General features: G+C 55.9%; 2 protein-coding genes across 3 annotated transcripts in view; one reads left to right on the top strand and one right to left on the bottom strand.

The window, feature by feature from the left end:
• Positions 1-12046, bottom strand: part of PRPF6 (pre-mRNA processing factor 6) — a 33538-nt gene extending 21492 nt beyond the window's left edge. The window contains exons 1-9 of one of the 2 annotated variants that reach the window (XR_004522316.2): positions 11862-12046; positions 10119-10287; positions 8799-8917; positions 6385-6463; positions 5731-5907; positions 5352-5507; positions 2180-2274; positions 1576-1732; positions 633-795 (exon numbers count right to left, since the gene is read on the bottom strand). Coding sequence is in view for 1 of the 2 variants with exons in the window: in XM_033841315.2 (XP_033697206.1) it covers positions 633-795; positions 1576-1732; positions 2180-2274; positions 5352-5507; positions 5731-5907; positions 6385-6463; positions 8799-8917; positions 10119-10287; positions 11862-11932 (1186 nt within the window). In the remaining variant the exon portion in view is untranslated. The remainder of the gene's footprint in view (positions 1-632; positions 796-1575; positions 1733-2179; positions 2275-5351; positions 5508-5730; positions 5908-6384; positions 6464-8798; positions 8918-10118; positions 10288-11861) is intronic. The other variant, XM_033841315.2, reaches the window with a different exon arrangement.
• Positions 12047-13492: 1446 nt separating this feature from the next.
• On the top strand, positions 13493-18050 carry SAMD10 (sterile alpha motif domain containing 10). Its single transcript, XM_033841320.2, has 5 exons — positions 13493-13768; positions 15577-15758; positions 15839-16010; positions 16355-16495; positions 16692-18050. The coding sequence occupies exons 1-5, from the start codon at positions 13678-13680 to the stop codon at positions 16712-16714; spliced, it is 609 nt and encodes a 202-aa protein (XP_033697211.1). The 5' UTR covers positions 13493-13677; the 3' UTR covers positions 16715-18050.
• Positions 18051-20200: the final 2150 nt, after the last annotated feature.

The following is a 20200-nucleotide window of genomic DNA, read 5'->3' as shown; positions in this document are numbered from 1 at the left end:
CCAGTGAAGGGAGCAAAGCTGTTCTTTTCTCACTTCTGCAACGATGAAAAGCAACTACCCACAAAAGCTCCATCTTGGCAGTGACTCCCAGGTGGACTCAGTTTCCCCGGCGTGCAGACCATTCAGCGTGCCACGAGCCAACGGCACACACACCAACACACTGCCCTGCAGGAGTTTCCCAAGATGGGAAGCAGTTCATTCACGTGCCACTCTAGTGCGACCACCGAGGCAGTTGAGACTCAGACCCGAGTGGCACCTTCTACCTGCTGCGGGCGGAAACGGGAAGGCTAGCGCCGCAAGGCCAGCTTCTAGTGGTTCCCTCGCCCTGCACACGGCACCTGCACACAGCATTCCACAGCGCCACAGAGCACCTGCCCTCACCCAAGGCCACACAGCAGGAGAAGGCAGCTCAGCCAGAAGCTTCCCTGACAGAGGCTCCAAGGGCAGAAGCAACCCAGGGCAGACGAAGGCCTGGAGAGCATCCCCCACTCTCTAAGCCCTCCCAGCAGAGCCCGAGCGAAGCAGCGGCGAGGCTGCTCCCCGGGCCGGCAACAGAGCTGCGGGGCTGCCCCCCACCTCCAGGTACACAGCCAGGCGGCGCCGCTCCTGCCGGGTCCCTAAGGGAGGCTCACCTTTTCGAAGAACCCGCTTCTTGGCGCGGATGTCTGTCTCCAGCTCAGCTGCTCTGATGTAAATCCTAACGGACTGTGGGAGGTGACGGACAGCTTGGGCCACCACGGCCTTGGCTGTGTCCCCAGGCTGCAACCTCGCTGCTTCCAGCCACACATCTTCACTCTGGGGGGCAAAGGAACAGGACAGACAGTGTACGCACAGGCTGGTGGGGCGGCAGGCACCCCAGAAGGGCACACACGAGCCTTGGAGGCAGGGGGGCCAGGGTCCTCCCACCCGCGGGGCCCGGGGTTTACGGTGAGCTGGGCGCCCAGCACGCCTGCGCCAGAGACCCCCTGAAAGCCCCACACGTGGGAGCGTAGCTACAGCACGTCTGTGCCTGTGTGGGAAAGACACGCCACCACACTGTGAGGAGAGCACAGCCTGCGCTCAGGGTAGGAAGTCAACCCACGACGAGGTAGAGACACACAGGCAGGCAGCCCTGCGTCTGCCTGGGAGGTTCGGATTGATGCTAACGTCCTGGGGGAAGGATTCGCAGGGCACCTCTGGCTGTCACGGTGCCCCAGCCTTCACAGTGAGCGTACAGTCCCTCAGAGGGTCTCAGGACTTTCTGGAGCTGATCCAATCACACCCCCTAAGAGTCAGGCCCACCTCCAGGTTTCTGACGTCAGGGAGGGCGAAGGGCTGACCAGCCTTGGTCTCTCTAGTTAAGGTTATCTCCCTGTTGAAGTAGCGGCAGTCAGGCTTTCACTCCAAGTAAAAATAAGCAGGAAAAACCCTTTCCCAACTTTTCTTCCCCTCCTCGCCTGTCCCACCGCCTGCAGCTTCAACACCAAAAGGCAGGCAATTCCCTCCAAGCCCAGCTCACTCCCACGGCGTCCTGCGTGGCGTCCCCGACGCTGAAGCCCCTCAGGGGCAGGGTGCAGCTTGGGGAGGGCGCCCTACCTTGGGGCACATCTCTGTCCCCTTCATGATGAGGTTCCGAGCCACCTGCAGCTTCCCAGTGACTTCCTCCAGGCGGGCCGACGCGATCCAGGCTGGCGGGTGGTGAGGGTTTGTCTCCCGAACAGACTTGAGCAGCAGCCTGGCCTTCTTGATGTCACTGTGCAGGCGAGAAAGCACTGGGTCAGGCCACCACCTGCTGAGGGCGCCCGGCCCGGAGGAGGGTGCCACTGCAGACAGTGTCCAGACCGTCACATCTGATGCCCCTGCTGACAGAACCAAGTCAGAACTCAGTCGGCACCCTTCCAAGTCTGCGGCACCTCCACACACACAGGCATCGAGCCCAAGGTCAAGGTCAGAAACACGGGACGCAATCGTCAAGCTGCTCGCTAGCTCGGCACACACACAGATTTGGAATGTCATCTGTAACAAATTTAACGTCCACGGTGAACGGGTACAGATGTATCTTAAAGGCGAAATCAAACAACCCCACTCTACCTTTCTTAGAACATCCACATCCTGTTCTGGCTGCGTATTCTTCAAATAAAATCCAACACATTCCCAGCAAGCCGAGCCCACCCAGCCACTGGCCCTGCAGGGTACTCACTTGATGTCCCCTCCATGAGTCGGGATCATGGAATTCAAATCTGTCAGATAGCCTTTGGGGTCAACCACAGTCTGCCCACTCACCGAGTCAGATACCTGCAAGACAGGCCAAGCCCAGCTAGTCGGACAGAGCCAGGACTGCCTGGAACGAAGTCCTCGGAGGGTCCCTGGAGCCCCTTCCCATAATCCCGACTACCAGTGGGCATGGGAACTTTCAAGTAAGAAAACAACCTTAACTCAAACAATAGTTTGTAGCGATAATAAGCAAATTTCACCCACACAGAACAAAGATTTTATAAAAAAAAGAAAACATAAAAGTCCCAGGGGGAAAAGCCTAACTGAACATAAGGTCCATCTAAGAATGATTGAAACCCGGAAATCACAAAGATTGATGATCTCAGCTAACGTTCTTTACATTTTCACGGAGCGGTTCACTGTAGCACTCTCTCAAGTTGTGTCTTAAAGTTACCATGACAACGACAAAAACAAAACCACCTGAGTAAAAAGTGGGCAAAAATGCAGCAGGACAAGGAAAGGATGAGAGGAAAAGCGACGGGAAGAAAGAAAACTCCCTTTGTTTGCAGGCAACTTGATTGATTATCTACGTAGAAGATTTGACAAAAATCAACAGAAAACTCCTAGAACTAATAAGTAATTACTGCAGGGCTGCAGGATACAAGGTTAATATCAATCACTATCCTACATACCAGCAGTGAATATGTCGAATCTGAAATTAAAAACACAACAACATTTACAAGAGCCCCCAAAACTGTGAAACACGGTGGACCCTTGAACACGGGTTTGAACTGTGTGGGTCCATTTATACCTGGATTTTTCCCCTCAACACATACCACACCGCTACACGATCTGCAGCTGGCTGAACCGACGGCCGTGGACGGCCCTCAACTGCATACAGGGTCAGTGCCCCTAACACCCCACACTGTTCAAGGGTCAACCATACCTAGACGTTAACCTAACAATTACGTACAAGATCTGTAAGAGGAAAAACTACGAAGCCTTAACAAATGAAATCAAAGAAAAACTATAACAATGGAGAGAGATTCCACGTTCATGCACAGGAAAACTCAGTATTGTCAAGATGTCAGTTCTTCCCAACTTGATCTGTAGATTCAACACATTCCCAACCAAAATCCCCGTTACTTTGTAGATATTGACAAGCAGATTCTAAAGTTCACATGGAGAGGAGGCAAAGGACCCAGAACAGCCATCACAACATTGAAGCAGAAGAACAAAGTCGGAGAACACGACCCAACTTAAAGACTTACTATAAAGTTATAGCAATGAAGACAGTACTTCAATATGCATGGACTCGATGCCCCTGAGCTATACACTCAGAAACGGCTAAATCTTTAAGTTTCATCTTATACATATCTTAGCACAAAACATTACTATTTTTTCTCTACATTTTACACACAAGTGTGAAAGAAACAACAAACTAGATCTATGCAACGTAAATGAAGCTGAACCTCACCACTCACAAGGATGCAAATTAAGCGGAGGCTTGTTGGAGGGAACGGGCCTCACAAAGGCCCCCAGACCAGAGCTGCCAATGGGGTGGGGGCGGGGGGTGATCGATGGCACAACCAGCTCCCCCATGTTGCCGAGTGTGGAATGTCGTGCCTTTGAGAGACAATTCAGCACCTAAGTGAAAATATGCCAATCCAACAATTCCACTTTAAAGATACTGTGAAAATATTTACTTAAATCTGCAAAGATAGAAGCAGGAGGAGTTCATCAAAACATGGTTTGTGGGACTTTCCTGGTGGCGCAGTGGTTAAGAATCCGCCTGCCAATGCAGGGAACACGGGCTCGATCCCTGACCTGGGAAGATTCCCACATGCCACGGAGCAACTCAGCCCGCGTGCCACAACTACTGAGCCCGCGTGCCCTAGAGCCCACGTGCCATAACAACTGAAGCCTGAGCGCCTAGAGCCCCTGCTCCGCAACAAGAGAAGCCACCGCAATGAGAAGCTCACGAACCTCAACGAAGAGTAGCCCCCGCTCGCTGCAACTAGAGAAAAGCCTGTGCGCAGCATCGGAGACCCAACGCAGCCAAAAATAAACAATAAATTTATTAAAAAATAAAAAAAACATGGTTTGTAACCACGAACAAGCAGAAACCACCCAAAAGGTCCATCAATCGAAGACTAAATCATGATATTCACAATGAACTACTCTCCAACTTATAAAGTAAATACATGTCTAGTAGCATGAAAGCGTGCAATTTTTTGGATCTGTAAGCTACTACTTATTTTTTTACTGTAAAATACCTGCTCACCGTAAAAAACTCAAGTATAGCAAAAGCTCAATTAAAATTTAAGTTTTCCCCTGAAGCAACAGGAATGGCTGAGTACTTCACTCTGCTGTTTTTCTAACTATGTGTGAAATTTTTCCATAAAAATGTTTAACACAAAGCATTCCCCAGTGGTGTGGGTGTGCCGCCCTGGTCACGTCCTGGCCTGTGCAGGTCCACACTCTCTTCAACACACACGACTACGCTGGGTCTGGTTTTCATGTGCATGACTCCTTCCCGATTTGCTGGTTCTCTTGACTTGACAGTGCTTTCTATCGTGCAAAAGTTTTTGATTTGTATGTAGTCAATTTGAAAGTATTTTCCTTCACGGTTTCTGACGTGCATGTCATATGAGAAAGGGTCTTCACTCTGCCTGGGTTTTCTAGAGCACGGAACCAAGTGCACGCCCCGTAAGGACACAAGGATTCACTAGGGTGCAGGAGGAACACACGTACGTTTAACTTTTATGTAAAGAGGGAAGGGCATTAAGCGACATCAACAGTAAGCACGTGGCTTGTCACGAGTGCCTGTCTGGGCTGCTCCTCAGGCAGCCCTCTATCACCTGCCACAGACCCCAAGCCCCAAGGGAGCAGGAGAACCGCATCAGGTGGCCCTTCGCTGCTGGCACCGAATGCAGCACACCTGTGCCCGCCCCGGGTCGACACACGCACCAGCCTACGTGCAGAATCCCATCACACTGTGTAATGGGACAGGGAATTGGACATGTCACAGGTCTGTTTAACATGTGACGAAGCCCTTCAAAGGGTGAACTTTTCACAAATATAAATTAGTTTTATAAGCAAAACAAAAATTCTTTAATATGATCTGTAGGAACATAACGCATGACACGACCTCTCACCTGGCTCAGCCTCATGTCCATCAAAGTGTTCCTGGCTTGGCCGATCTTCCTCATGTCCAGCTCACCTGTGCCGGGTGTCATCAATCCAGGTGTCATCCCACCTGGGTATGGAGTGTTCAGTCCGCCTGGATAGGGTGTGTTCAGACCTCCAAATTGCTGGGGGAAGCAAGGACAAGACGCTGGCTTGCGTTTGCATGCACTTCATTCTCATCTCTGGAAACTCTTTCCACTGGAGCCCGACGTCTGAACCGTCGGACAGACTCAGCCGTGGCACAGCAGGAGCACATACTCCGGCTCCTCCAGCGCTGCCCCCGCCCCCCGTCCTGATCTGTCCGACCAGACACAAGGAGCCCCGTTTGCCTTCTCTGTGGGTACTCACGGTCTGCCGGGGATCTACTGAAGTGTGGTTCTCTCCAGTCTGTAAATGTTTGGCAAAGAAGCTGTCGGGAACGGGGGTCAGCTTCTCATAGCGGGGGTTCCGCTGCCGCTTGTTTCTGGCGTCGCCGACCTCAGGGATGCTCAGCCACTCTTCTTCTGTGACTTCTGCCAACTTCCTCTGGAAACACCCGGCCCCCAAACATTAATTCTCTGGCAGAATTGCACACGCACAAGAAAAATGATGTTCTCCCTGACCCCTATCGCCCAAGTCATGATGCCTTGAGGACTCTGATGCAGACACGGTTCATCTACTTCGATTAGAAAAATCAACCTGTTGGGGCTGCTCTACTTCACTCAGATTTAAATTGTTCTGTCAAAGCCCAGGGAACACGGTTCAGAAAACCTGATGTCTGAATGGACATAGGTACAAAGTTACAAAGAAAATCAGCTCCTCTGCCCCCCCTCTTCTGGGGAGGAGAGCTTTTCTGCACACACACGTATAATTAAGCACACCCAAGCAGGGCCCTTCTTCTACCCTCTGAATTAAAGAAAGGGCAGAGTGAGCAAAGTTGTGCTCGTCTCATCAGCTGTGCCCCAGCGCGTCTGTTCTCCGCTGGGAAGGCCACGAGGAACAGCAGGCCACCCATCTGCTCACTTTGAGATCTGAGAACTGCTGCTGGATTTTGGGGCGCTCCATACGGTATTTCTCAATTTCTTCTTTCTCCCTTTGCTCCCTAGAAGTAAAACGTGTGCACGTATTAGAAATCCTGGATGTCCATTCTGAAACAAAGTCACTTTATTATCCTTCCTAATTAAATCACCAAAAAGAGTAATTCCACACACTTAGCAGTTAAATCAAATCTATTTTAAGGCAACAATGGATACATTCACAAATAACTCAACTCGCTACCAGATAAAAACATGCAGAACTCACTAAAATAAAAAGCAAGTTGTCTTACTCCATTAAATACCTGCATTTAAAAACAAGTATATTTACTGCTTTAAAATTCTATAAAGTCCCAAAGGTAGGGCCACCCTCTGAATAACTCAGCTCAGAAGAAAAGCTGAACCGTTGTCCTAGCTGCCCATCCACATGGGTTCCTGGTGACTTAGGACCAGGTCACACGTGAACTCAAAGAGCCGTGGGCAATGGTGACAACGTATCGACCAAGTTAGGCAAACCGGAGTAGACATGAGCCCGGCAGCCAGGGCTTCCCGACGCTGAGATTTATATTTCCCTCCACAAGGTCAGACAGGAACTTGAATGCGTTGTGAATAACGACGTGCTTGGAAAAGACAAACACCTCTCAACCGGCTGGAGACTGCCTGGCATCACAGCTCCTGATGGGAAGCAGCTCGCACAGATACCATCAGGTTTTCTGGCCAAAGGTGCTCCACTGATCTGAATCAAGCCTCAGGCTCCAACTTCCAATCCACAGGAAACGCTGAGAGCGCAACAAGTGAAAGGGTGCCATGAGGAGGTGGGCAGTCGTTCCGTAAAGGGGTGGTGGTGGCTAGGGGACATGCCTGAGCAGTGGTGCTGACTGCGTCATGGCTCGTAAAAGGCAGTTCTACAAAGTTCTGGGGACAAGCAGGGAACAGTGGATGTGGACCGGCTACCAGGTAACAAGGATGGACTGCTCAGCGCCAGGGCGAACTGACACCAACGGGAGCCAGCAAAGCCCACCTGCAGAAGCAGAAGCGAATGTGCAAACCGAATAGTGCGGACTACGTGGGGGCACACGCCTGTCTGCTACGCTGTTCCTTCTGCTCTTTTGTATTGTGAAAAGTTTTCAAAAGCCAACCACTTCCCTAAAACCACTTAATACAACAATTTTCTGTATGTATCCACATCACTCAGATTTTTTTAATGAATGAATTCCAGAAGATTGGAATCAAGTCTTCTTTAATATGCAAAACCACCAAATTACGATACGTATAAGTTCATGCACATTGATTAAATAACGTGCTTTTAAAAAACTCCCCTGAAGAACGGTACTTCACTCTTCTAATGTGATTTTGAGAAAACTAAAAATTCTACAAGTTATGAAAAAAAAACTGTACGTATAATGAGCAACAGAAAGAAAAAAGTAAACCAAAATGTTAACTGTCACCTTCCATGCTTGTGAATAAACATTACTTACACTTAAACTTATTGTCCTAATATTCTAGAGTGAGAATGCATTCTTTTTGTAGTAAAAAATATAAACATGTTATGAAGCAATAAAACTTATCATAGTTTGCAGGATCCTATGTTGACTTTGCATATATTTCCCCAGAAAATGACAAGGAATCAGAAAGTTGCCAATGAGGTAACATCAAGGACAGACGTGCTGGGCCAAGTTCAATCCAACACACCCACCTGAGAGCCCCAGAGGCAAAACAGGAGGGCTCTGCGGGGGAGTGGTCTTCCCCCAACGGACCCCCAGGAACAGAGGGTGCCCCTCCCACAGCCTGCCTGGGCCTCGCACCCTCCAGCTCACTGGAGTCTGTCCCCACCAGCCCAGCTGAACAATGACCTGTGCAGTAAGATTCTCAAGACACAGCCGCATGCCCACGAGGACTGCAATGGTCATTTGCCATCTTCAGTGAACCTCCAAATTACTTAACATACACTCATCAACATCACCACGCCCATTTCAAAGATGGTAACCCTGATGCACAGGCAGAATAATCCCCCAAATTCTGTCGATTTCTGGGAAGTCAAACACGGAGCTCCTAAGCGCTCCACTCCAGTCCCCAGCCCCCAAGGCTACTGTGCAACAGTCCAGGGTTTTCCAAGTGTGGCTGCCACAGACCAAGCCCCAGGCAGCCTCAAAGCTGAGCAGACACATCTCCTATTCTTGCAAATTTTCTCCAAGTCTGAAATAAATCGAAACAAAACTTTCTGGGACTTCCCAGGCAGTCCAGCAGTTAAGACTCTGCGCTTCCACTGCACGGGGCACGGGTTTGATCCCTGGTCGGGGAACTAAGATCCCGCAGGCCACGCGGTGCAGCCCAAAAACAAACAAACAAACGCTTTTTTTTAAGTTGGATAAACACAGCATGAAAAACGACAATTTGTCTTACCTTCTCTCTTTCCTTCTTTCATCCATCCTTTTATCCAGGGCTGCATAGATAGCATCTGCTTCCTCGTCATCTTTTTCGTAGGGCCCACTTGAGAAGAGGCTCCCAGCATAGCCGTTAAACTGAGAACCAAACAACATACTTAGAGTGTCAGCTTTTCTCCAATACGACCCCCACCAACAGAAACATCAATAATAGAACACGTCTAGCTCCAAATGCTTGCTCAACAATTTTTTTCAATCAATCGAACCCAAATTGAAGGATAACAAAATAGCTGATGAGTACTCTTCAAAATTGTCAAGGGCATGAAAGAGAGAGTATCCACACCAACCAGAGGACACTAAGGAGGCACAACTAAATGCAACGTAGGGTCCTGGGCCAGAAGTAGGACACAGGTGGAAAAACCAGTGGAATTCAAGTAAGATCTACAGGTTAGTTAATATTGCTGCGTCAGTGTTAATTTCCTGGTTTCAATAACAGTACTAGGGTGCACAGAACACCCAATTCAATACCCTGGGATAAACCGTAATGGGAAAGAATGTATATATCTGTATAACTGAGTCACTTTGCTGTACAGCAGAAATTAATACAACGTTGTAAATCAACTATACCTCAAAATAAAAACAAAGGTAAAATAAATAAAAATTTTAAAAATAGGGACTTCCCTGGCGGTCCAGTGGTTAAGACTCCGTGCTTCCACTGCAGGGGGCACTGGTTCGATCCCTGGTCGGGGAACTAAGATCCCACGTGCCATGCGGTGCAACCAAAAAAAATGAAAGTTTTTAAAAATTTACAAATAAAAAAATAATAATAGTACTAGGGTCATGTGAGATGGGGAGAAACTTGTGAAGAGTATGCAGGAAGTCTCCATATTATTTTTGAAAGTTCTCTGTAACTTTAAAATTACTCGAAATTGAATTTTTAAAAAACTTTTCTCTGAGGAAAAATGCCACCTGTTGTAACATATCTGTAAAAGACTTCAATAGACCAAACATGAATTCATTAAGAAAACAAGCACTAAAGCAAAAGAACGTAAATATTACCAATTCCACTTAAAATTTTCATCATTAAAGACCAGCCAAGACACAGCAGCAACGCAGCAGTTCTAACATGTGCAAGTGCATGTCTTCTGAAGAGACCACAGAAGGGCACATTTCTTCATATTTTTCCTGCTCCCCTCTCAAACTCTGTTTGAGCTATCCCCGATGCCCTGACTAGCTGGAACAGGCAATGGACCCACCACTCCAAGCCACTCATCACAGATGCCAACAGCACACTGGGTTAAGAACGTGGACGCTGGCCGGGGAGCCCCTCACAAGTCACCTCATCATAGTTGGTGTCATTGAGGTCCTCGTCATCGTCATCCGCAGCCTGGCTCTTCTTCATCTGGTCCCCGACAGTCCTCTTGCCTGGGGGCGCATGGCGGTCATCCACGGGATCATTGGCATCCCGGGCAGGCCCGATGTCCGAGCGGGTGGTGAAGCCAGTGGCACTGCAGGAGACCCCAAGATGCCCATTTATTTGAGTGGCCTTGTTCCTGTGCCAAGACCCTCCGCAGCTGTCACCTAATGACACCTCTTTTTCTAACTCCTCCGGGAAACCCCCAAAGAGCCCAGAAGCAGTGAACTCCACACAGCTGTCCTCTTCAAGAGAGAAACCTGAGAAGGTTCTGAGGCTACCTTCTGCCACCCCACATTCTCCCTGAGGGAGATTCCCCCGGGCACCAGACCCCTCTGCTCCCAGGTCACAGTCTCCCGTTTCCAACAATCTGCCAAGCAGCCCTCTCTCTGAATCCAACCAGGCCCCCAAACCCAACGTGGCCCAGTCGGAGTTCCCCTTCGGTGCCTGCCCTACAGTTGCTCTGGGTCGTTTCAGCCGATGGTGGCAGTGCCGTCCCAGGTACCACGGCATCAGCTCTGCCTCCCTCTCCCTCCCATCTGTCTCTAAATTCTACGGGGTCTACCGCCAAAATCCCTCCTCCAAGACCGTGACTCCCATCACAGCTGGGACCCAAGTTAGCTACCCCCGCGCGGAGCTTTCCTCTGCTTCAGCACAGCTCTGAGCACAGCGTACTGAGGTGTCTACTTCTCCAGTGCCTACAGGGGCTCTGGTCCCCCCGCCCCTGCAGCTCCACACCACCCACCGCACATCCCACCCACACAGACTCCTCACAACTCCTTCCTCTTCCTCCACACCTCATCTTCCTTCTCAAATGCCCAACACACAAAGCAGCAGTTTCTCCTCTAACCCTGCCACGTCTGTACACCCCTACGTCCTTCTGAACTTGGCTCAGACGTTGATCGCTGGAACCCCAGAATTCTAAATCTGTTCCTCTTTATGTACTTATTTATGCAAACACCTCATCTCCCCTAGTAAACTGCAGGTCCTCTGAAGACACTGTCAAGATCTTAGACTTGTGTGTGCCCCAGATAACGCTGGACGTAATACTCCCAACAAGAGAAACCTGATCAAACGAATAACAAATAAACACGGTAATGATGCCTGCTCACGTACTCAACAATACATGGTAGTCATCTGACCTGGGGGACCCAGTCACAAGGCTCACAGATGCCATCCCTACCCCTGGGGAGTAGAGAGTCTGAAGAAGCATTAATGTGACCACCAGCACCTCAGAGGAAGAATGAGGTACCACCGTGAGAGGCCACACAGAGGACTCCAGCCCGGATCGTGGTTAGAGAATCAGTCACGCTCAAGCCAAGAATGGGGGGGGCCGGTCTGCCCGGCCTGGGGTGGGGGAGGGTAGCCACAGAGCTCCGACTACGGCACGGAGATTTGCGTCCTCGCCACGGCAGACTCGCAAGACGGTGCTGCCACCCACCCCAGGGACAGAAACCGGACTCAGGGTCGTCGCTTCAAACCCAAGCGTCCCGCCTCCTAGGGGCAGACAGCCTCCCTCGGGTCGGCTCTAACCCAGAGCGCCGTTCTTCCCACCAAGATCAGGCCAACCCCGCGCCATCCCTGTTCTCGTCCTCCCCGTCGCTGTCGGCGGCCGCCCAGCCCCGCCCGGGCCCCTTGCCCCAGCGCGCGGCCCGCCCCAGGCCTCACCCGCGGCCCAGCCCCGGCACGTAGCCGAGCGGGGCGGGCATGCCCAAGAACGGCTTCTTCTTCTTGTTCATGGCGCCGGTGACGGCGACGGCCAAGAAGGGAAGGGATGGAGGCCGCGGCCGGAGGCGAAAAACCACACACGTCCGAGGCTCTGTAACAGGAAGGCTCACTGCCCGCGTCACCCGCGCCCCGGAAGCAGAGCGCGTGGTCCCACGTAGCCCCGCCCACCGCGCGGTCCCTGGCCGGAAGTTCCCGAAACTCGGCTTCCGGCGGCTCCCGGCGGCTCTGGACCGCGGCTAAGGGGACAGAGACGCGGCGAGCGCATGTGCTGTAGCGCCCGCTCCTGGTGCGGCGGGCAGGCGATGTGCTCCTGGACTAGCCCTGGGGGACCTCAAAACTGAGCAGGGGCGGCCCTGCTTACTGCGTGTTTTCGATGCATTTCTGAGACCTGCCTGTACGAGCAGGACCCATGGGTCCCCTTCCTCCCTGAGCCTCCCACCCTGCTCTTCAGAGTCTCCTTGGCCCCGGGGCAGGGCCTAACACACCTGAGCAGACTGCACGCCTAGCCGACTGTGTAGGGCTTGTGCGGGGTGTATGTGCCCTGATGGCGGTACAGACTGCTGCCCTAGCTCTCCGCGCTCAGATTCCTGGGCCCAGTTCCGGCCCCGCCCACACCCCCACCATACCCTGAACATTCCGGTGATTCCGGTGACCGTGAGAGCCCAGACCCTAGAGAGCTAACTGACGAAAATAAATAAATGCAGCAGAACAAGTCAGTATTGTGGGCACGGGCGGTCACAGCATGTGGGTGAATTCCGTGTGTGCTGGTGCGCACGGGTGCAAGTCCGACCACCCGTGCTCGTATTTTAGGTGGACACGCAGGACGGTTATCTGGATACTGTGTGTCCATGTGCACCTTCGCTCAGGTGGCGGTGGGACATTCTTTGGTCCCCACATACACCTGGGGAGAGCCCTTGGGCTCCTGGCAGAGCAGGCAAAAAGCTGGTCACAAGTCTAGCCTTCTGCTGGACCAGGCAGCCCCCAGCCCACCCTAACACTTCTCACTGGGGTCCTGAAGCAAGCACACACCCCTGCCTGCTGCAGCCCCCTCGGAGTTTCTCTCGCCTCCCTGTCCCCAGCCTACCCCTTTTCGGTGCCACATCCTGGGCACTGAGCCACATTCTGGGGCTACAGAGGGAAGGGGAGAGACCCTGATGTCCTCCTGAAGTTCACAGAGTGGGGAGGGGGAGGTAAGAGCGCGTCAAACTGGCTTCTCTAGGGAAGCAAGTGCCCGTTCGAGAGAGAAACCTCCAGAGAGCTCTGGAGAATGCATGAATAAAGGAATGAGTAAGTAAATTGACAAAGGAGAATGGAGGGAAGTGGTGGGTCTGGCCCTTGACCTAGGCCCCATGGGGCAGAGGGTCCCAGGAGCAGGTAGGATACCCCCTCCTCTCCATACGCAGAGAGGGCTAAGGCACCCTCAGATGCTCCTGCAGACGCCTGGACCCCGGGCGGCCGCACAGAGTCACTCGTCCTTGGCGCCATGCCCAGGTGCGCACAGCCGCCCCTTGCCCCGGCAGACGCCCTCCGCGCTCGCACATCCGCGCGCCGCCGACACCCCTCGGAGCTCCCGGAGCGCGCCCCGCTCTCAGGGATCGGCAGCAGGTGCCTCGCCGCGCAGACTCGCCGGGCGCGGGGACCGGCTCGGGCGCGGGGCCGGCTGGGGCGGGGCAGCGGCGCGCGCTCCCCGCCGGCCACACGGGCCGCCCTGCGCCCGGCGAGGGGCGTGTGCACCGGCTGGGGACCCGCGGGCCCCATGTTCACGGAGCTGAGGACCAAGCCGAGCCCCCCGCGAGGCCGCGCCGGGGCTGTGCGCGCCGGATTCGGGGAGCGCCGGGATGTGGACGGTGAGCAGGGCTGGACCCGGGCGCGGAGCTATCGCGGTCTGGGGGCTCGAGGACCGGAGGGACAGGGCCGGGTCCTAGCGAAGTCCAAACTGCAGCCGCGCTCGGAGTAGGGGGCGCGTCCCGGCCGAACGGGGTTCCCAGTGTCTTTATCCCGCGCTGGGGCGAGGGCGGGGGTGGGGGGCGGCGGTCAGGCCTTGGGGATCGGCGCGCCCTGGTTTGGGGGAGGTGACCCGCCGAGGCTCCTGTCCCCAGGCTAGCACCACCCCGCGGTCACCTTTTCCTTCGCGCGGGTAAAACCTTCCCCGGCCCCTGCAGTGGGGCCCAGAGGGGGTCCCCGCCCCATTTCCTCCTGGAATTCTGACGTTGGGGCTGGAAAGGAGGGACGGACCGACAGACGAACGGAGAGCCCTCCCCCAGCGCGGGCAGGAAATGGGCGGGGCCCGGCGGGCCCAGGACAGGTGCGGCGCGGGCTGAGGCGTCCGACTGGTTCTCCCGCCTGGAGGCCCCTCCAGGCGAAGCCCTGAGACCCGGGGTCCCTTCCCCGAAACGTGCCTGCTTAGAATGGGTCTCCTCCCACCGTACTAGAACCACGCTCGGCCACGCCCTCTGTCCGACCCCAGACCTCAAGTTCAGAGTTGCCATCCGATTCCAAAGTTGTAAGAATGGGGAGGGAGGAGGGGGTGGGAGATGTGGCTTTCCCGCATTACTGAAACCTCCTGGGCACATCACCAAGCCCTGCCCTCAGTGGGGGTGAGGGGTTGTGTCTGTGGTAGGAGGGTCACTAATTCTCCTGCTGAGGGCGTGGGGGAAGGACCCCGGCCTGGGAACCCGATCCTGCCTGCTGAGTCAGGGCGTGGATGCTGTAAGACGGGGCAAGGCTGGGCCCTGCTTCCTGTCTCTCCCCAGGGCTCTGTTGACTTGTGGACACCACACGGAGCCTTCATCCCTCCATTCAGTCATTCACAATGTTTCTGGGCACCTCCTGTGTCCCAAGACCTGTGCAAGGCCTTGGGAGGGGTCAGTCCGGGTGTCTACCCTCCCCTGACTCCTGTCAGCCACCAGCACAGAATGATGGTAAAACTAAAAGGTGATGAGCGTAACGAAGCCGGCGTGGGGAGAGAAAGCACAAGGAGGCAGCCTGGGTCCCCGAGCGCGTGCGTGCAGCCTGTGTGCTGTGCTGACGCTCCCGTGCACGGGAGCTGCCCTGGGCCAGGGGGCCTGCAGGAAGGGGCAGCAGGAACCTTGTGGGCTTGCCCAGAGTTCAGCCTTCTTCTCGTTCACAAGTCACAGCCAGTGAGCACAGCAGGACAGAGGCCAAGCCTCCAAGGAACGCCAGGTGGGGCTGCAGGGACCAGGTGCCTTCGACGACCACGTGGGCAGGCAGCCCAGCCACAGGGGTCTCCCCACAGCACAGAGTCTCCCAGGACGCTGGGGCCGCGTTTCCTCACAGGCAAGCCCTGTGCGTGCGTGCGCCCTGGTCTGATGTGGCTCTGCCAGCCCAAGGAGAAGACCAGGGCCGTCCCAGGAGAGCCCCACCTGGTTCTGAGTGTGAGGCTCCCTGGTGGCCACATCTCTCTCTAATTAAACAGAATCCATCCTGCTCCCCAGAGCACAGACTATGCTTCTTGAAGGTGGAGTTCTCAGGACAGCTCGCGCACACTTCCTTCTCTTTGGGGAGGCTTGGGAACCCCTAATTGGGAACGTGCCTCTCCTCTTCCGTGGAGGAAAGATGGGCTGAGCAGGAAGCCGGATCACAGGGAGGGAGCCCCTGCCCCTGACCGCTGTGACCAGGCACCCCTGCTTTGCAGCCACTGCCCACTTCAGCTTCTGCCGGACCCTCCTGGAGCACACGGTGTCGGCCGAGAGCATCCCCTGCCCCCTGCCTCGGACCCCGGGCACCAGCCTCACGTGGCACGACTCCCGCAGCCAGAGGGCAGCTGGCAGCCGGCAGGTCAAGCTCCTTCAGCAGCCTGGCACCGAGGCCCCCCAGGTACCCACCCACACACTACACCCACCTCAGTCCCCGCCCTCCTTGCCACCCCACTCCACCGGCCACCCCTCTTCCCACAGGGCCGGCTGTACTCTGACCACGATGGCCTGTACCACACAAGCCCCTCCCTGGGTGGCCTGACGAGGCCCGTGGTCCTGTGGAGTCAGCAGGACGTCTGCAAGTGGCTCAAGAAGCACTGTCCCCACAACTACCTCGTCTACGTGGAGGCCTTCTCCCAGCACGCCATCACCGGTGCCGTGGGGGCTGGGGGGCTGGGGTGTGGCGGGGGCGGGCTCCCCGGAGAGCCTTCTCCCCCTCCCCTCTCTCTTCTGCTTCCTCCCCAGTCGGCCTCTCCCGTCTGGGGCTTTGTCTCTGTTTCCGTCGTCGCCTGGCTTTGCTCTGCTCAGCCACCATTCCTCCTTGCCCTCCCTCCGCCTCTCTCCCTCTCTTGCCCTGTCTCTCTGAGTCTCTCTCTGCATGTCTGTCTCTGCCCACCCGACCCATCTCTTCCTCTCTCTGCCTTCTCTCTCTCCGCCTTTGCTCTCGAAACCCCTTGGATGGCAACCTCGGCTCAACCCCTCTCCCCTCCCTCCCAGGCCGGGCACTGCTGCGGCTGAACGCGGAGAAGCTGCAACGGATGGGGCTGGCGCAGGAGGCGCAGCGGCAGGAGGTGCTGCAGCAGCTGCTGCGCCTGCAGGTGCGCGAGGAGGGGCGGAGCCTGCAGCTGCTCAGCCAAGGTCAGTGGGAGGAGCCAGGAATGCCCACGGGTTCAGAAAGGCCTGGGGGGGCTGGGCCTCGAGGCCCGGAGTGCAGGGTGGGTGGGTTGACCTCAGGAGGGTGGCCAGGGACCCCAGTAAGGGCTGTCCTGCACCTGGGGCGAGAGGGGGTGACGCCAGAGGTCCCCGACCCTCCTCACCCCCCTTCGCCCCACAGCTTCCTTCGGAAACATGTCCTAGCTGCTGCCTAGGCTTGAACGCCGGACCTCAGCACTGTGACCGGAGCCCCTGACGAGCACGAGGCAGAGCTGGCCGTGCAGCCCCTCTCAGACCCCGCGTGACGCCCCAGGGGCCAAGCCCAGCCCCATGGACAGGTGGGACGAGCGTCGCCACCTCCAGCCACCTCTGGTTGTGCACTCCGGGCAGGGCCTGGGAGTGGGCGGGCGGGCAGGCAGGGGCTGCTTGAGTGGGGCCCTTCCTCCCAGGACCTGAGCCCAGGCCCGCCCCCTGGTGCTGCTGGCAGCACGCAGGGCAGCCACCTGGGGCCAGAGCCGGTTTGGACACCCCCAGCCTCCCAAGGAGTCTGTTTATTTATATTCCCTTCGCCGGCACCCTCCATCGCCTGCTGAGTCACGCGTCTTCTAGGCACCCTGCCCTCGCCCAGGGCCAGAGGTCTGCCCCCTCGCCCCGTTTACGCCCTCCCCCAGCCCCTAGAGGACTGCCACACAGGTGGGGTAAACTGCCAAGGTTCCCTTTGGTGTGTGGCCCTCCCCGTCCTTGCCCAGAGAACGGCCAGTGGCCCAGCCCAGCCAGCCACCGTGCCAAGGGCTCTCACTCAGTTTTGAAACCCTCACCACGCCCCCATCTACTCACGGGGACTGGGACACACGCCCAAGGCCTGACCCCAGGAGGACCCCACGCCCAGTGCCAGGCTCACCTGTGTCCTGGCCTTAGGTTGCGGGACGGCTCCCTCCTCCCAGGGTCATGGAGACTGCCTTCCAGGCTTAGTCATGGGTGGGTGTTCCCACTGCCCCTTTCCCAGGAGAACCCGGATCCACACAAGAACTGTTCTGACAGCTGCAGCCCCCATGCCCACCCAGTGGAGACCCAGCCAGCACCTGAGCAACCACTCGTGGGCCCAGCAGAGGGATAGCTAGGGCAGTCCTGGCAGCCCCACCCTCTTGCACCTCTGCCCACTCAACCCCCTGGGGATTCTGAAAATCTTGGCGACAGATGGGGCTGAGCCACCAGATCCCAAGCCGCGCCCTGTGCCAGCCTCAGGATGGGAGGTTGGTTGTTGCAGGTCCCATGTGGAATTTGAACAACTGGCCTGGTGCCCCCCATCCCGTGCGCCTCCCCATGGGAAGCCCCTCATCCTGCCCGGCTGCCCTGAATATCCCTGGCCACCTCATGCCATCACGACATGACCCTTTCCAGGGAGCCCTTCCTGTCTCTCTCCCCTTTTCCCTCCCTGTCTTGGACCCTCAGCCCCGCTGTGTTCCTGTCTTATCTTCCTTGTTTTGCGCTTTTTTATATTCTGACAGAAAAATCAGAAATAAATTTGGTTCTCAAGTGCCGCGAGTGTGGTGTCTGACTCTGGCCACCCAGGCATGTGGGGGACGCTCAGAGCCTTGAGTGGGGCCTGGGCCTGGGAGGAGGGGGCGCCTGGGCCAGCTGCCTCCAGCTGGGGCCACCAGGGGGCAGTGGTGTCCCATCCTGGTGGGGCGCCTGTGTACCCCAGGCCCCTGCTGGCCCCAGCTGCCCCATGGGCCGCACCCAGGGGCAGGGACACAGGTGTGTTAGGTTCCTGGGGCTGTTGTAACAGATGACCACGACAGGGAGGCTTAACACAACAGAAACGAACTTTCTCACTGTTCTACAGGCCACAAGTCTGGAATCCAGCAGGGCAGCACTCCTTCCTGGGCTCAGGAAAGAACCCTTCCTCGTCTCTCCAGCTTCTGGGGGCTGCCCTGGGGGGATTCCTGGGCTCATGGACACACCACTCCATCCTGGATTCCAGGGTTACATCACCTCTGGCAAATCTCCCTCCTACAAGGACACTTGTCACTGGACATAGGGCCCACCTGGATAATCCAGGATGATCTCTGCATTTCAAGACCCTTAACTTAATCAAGTCTGCAAAACCTTTATTCCAAATGAGGTCCCATTCATAGGTTCCAGGGATCTGAAGTGACTATCCTTTGGGGATCCCCATTTAGCCCCCTACACAAGTGAGAGCTCTGACATAAGAAACACACGTCACAGCACGTGCCCCCACACATGCCCACACAGCAACCAGACACACAAATACTCACACAGAGGCATAAACCAAGCCCTGCAGTCTGGACACACACGCACCAACACACAGAGACGCGATGACACCAGCGTCGACACGCAGCACATTGACACACAGGGTCCCAGCATCCCATGACCTCCTAACATACAGAAAAACACCAGGCACAGTGCACCCCATACACAACACACATAACATCACACGTTGCCCTGACATGCAGACGCGCTGTGGCCTGGACACACACCCACCAAGACCCAGACATCCCCCCATACCTTGTGTCCAGTCACTTGGACACTAACATACGACTAGGATCTTTCTCACCTAGTACGGGACACAGAGACATACCCTGACACCATGATGGCCAAACAGGACACAGCTTGACGTATGTGGTCATGCAGACACACACCTACCAATTGGATGCACCTCAGGGCACACACACTGACCCCCCCCTCCCGAAATCCTGCACGTCTTGACCCTGGGGTGGGCACAGTGAAGGAGGGAAGGATTACACAGGTCTCTCTGGCTCTGATTTCCAAAGGAAGGACTGACTGACCCCTCCACAGAGGGCCCCTCCCTGCCTCTGCCCCAGTATGGACACTTGGTGCCTCGAGAGAGGCAGCTCCCAGAGGTCCCTGTGAGAAAAGGAAGACTCCAAATCTGCCCACGTGTTTTGTGCCCTGCCCACAAACAGCGTAGCCGAAGCTGCCCCGGCGTGGACAGAGCAGGTAGAAAGAGCCTCGGGGAAGGAGGCGCACCTTTTACCTGTCTCCAAACTAGCGCTCCTTCCCTACTCCATTCATTTCCACGTCTCGGTGAGGTGGGTGCCCCGTCACCCCCAGACCTGATCTCAGCATCCCTGCCAAGAGCCCAGTTCCGGGGCACAAAGGAGCAAGGAGGGCACTGGCTGCTGGTCTAGGACCACCGCCCTAAAGTAGACAGGCTGCTCAGTCACCCCAATAAAGCCCATGGCCTCACACTGCCCCGGCACTGCCAGGAGCCAGGCCATTTCCTGAGGGTGGCCACAGGCAGACGTGGTCACAGGGCTGGTTGGAAAAGAGGCTGGATCCTGCTTTGCAGGCTCGAGGCCCCCGGGGCCAGGAGTTCAAGGTCCCAGGGGAGGGCAGCCTCTTTCGCTGCACCTTCCCATCGCTTCCATCCGTGCGCGCTGGGCTTGGGGCAGCACCCAGCGCCCCATCGTGCCTCAGTTTACCCCAATGCCTGAACAACACCTCCCGCCCGACGGAGGCATAACTGGCCACTTCGCCCTGACGGCCCAGCCCACGCAGGCGACGGACGGGGTACCGGGCAAGCGGATGGCCGCACGGGCCCCCTCCCCCGACCCGTCTCTCCCGTCGCGGATAGCGGCAGGAATACCGCGAGAGTTCGCCCCCTCCCCCCCACAGTAAAACTGTCAAAGGTGGGAGGGGCGGGAG

The sequence above is a fragment of the Tursiops truncatus genome, chromosome 15, assembly GCF_011762595.2.
Source record: "Tursiops truncatus isolate mTurTru1 chromosome 15, mTurTru1.mat.Y, whole genome shotgun sequence".
In the NCBI taxonomy this organism is placed as follows: domain Eukaryota; kingdom Metazoa; phylum Chordata; class Mammalia; order Artiodactyla; family Delphinidae; genus Tursiops; species Tursiops truncatus.
Note: the sequence above shows the minus strand (reverse complement) of the source record. Positions and strands in the feature narration are given on the sequence as shown.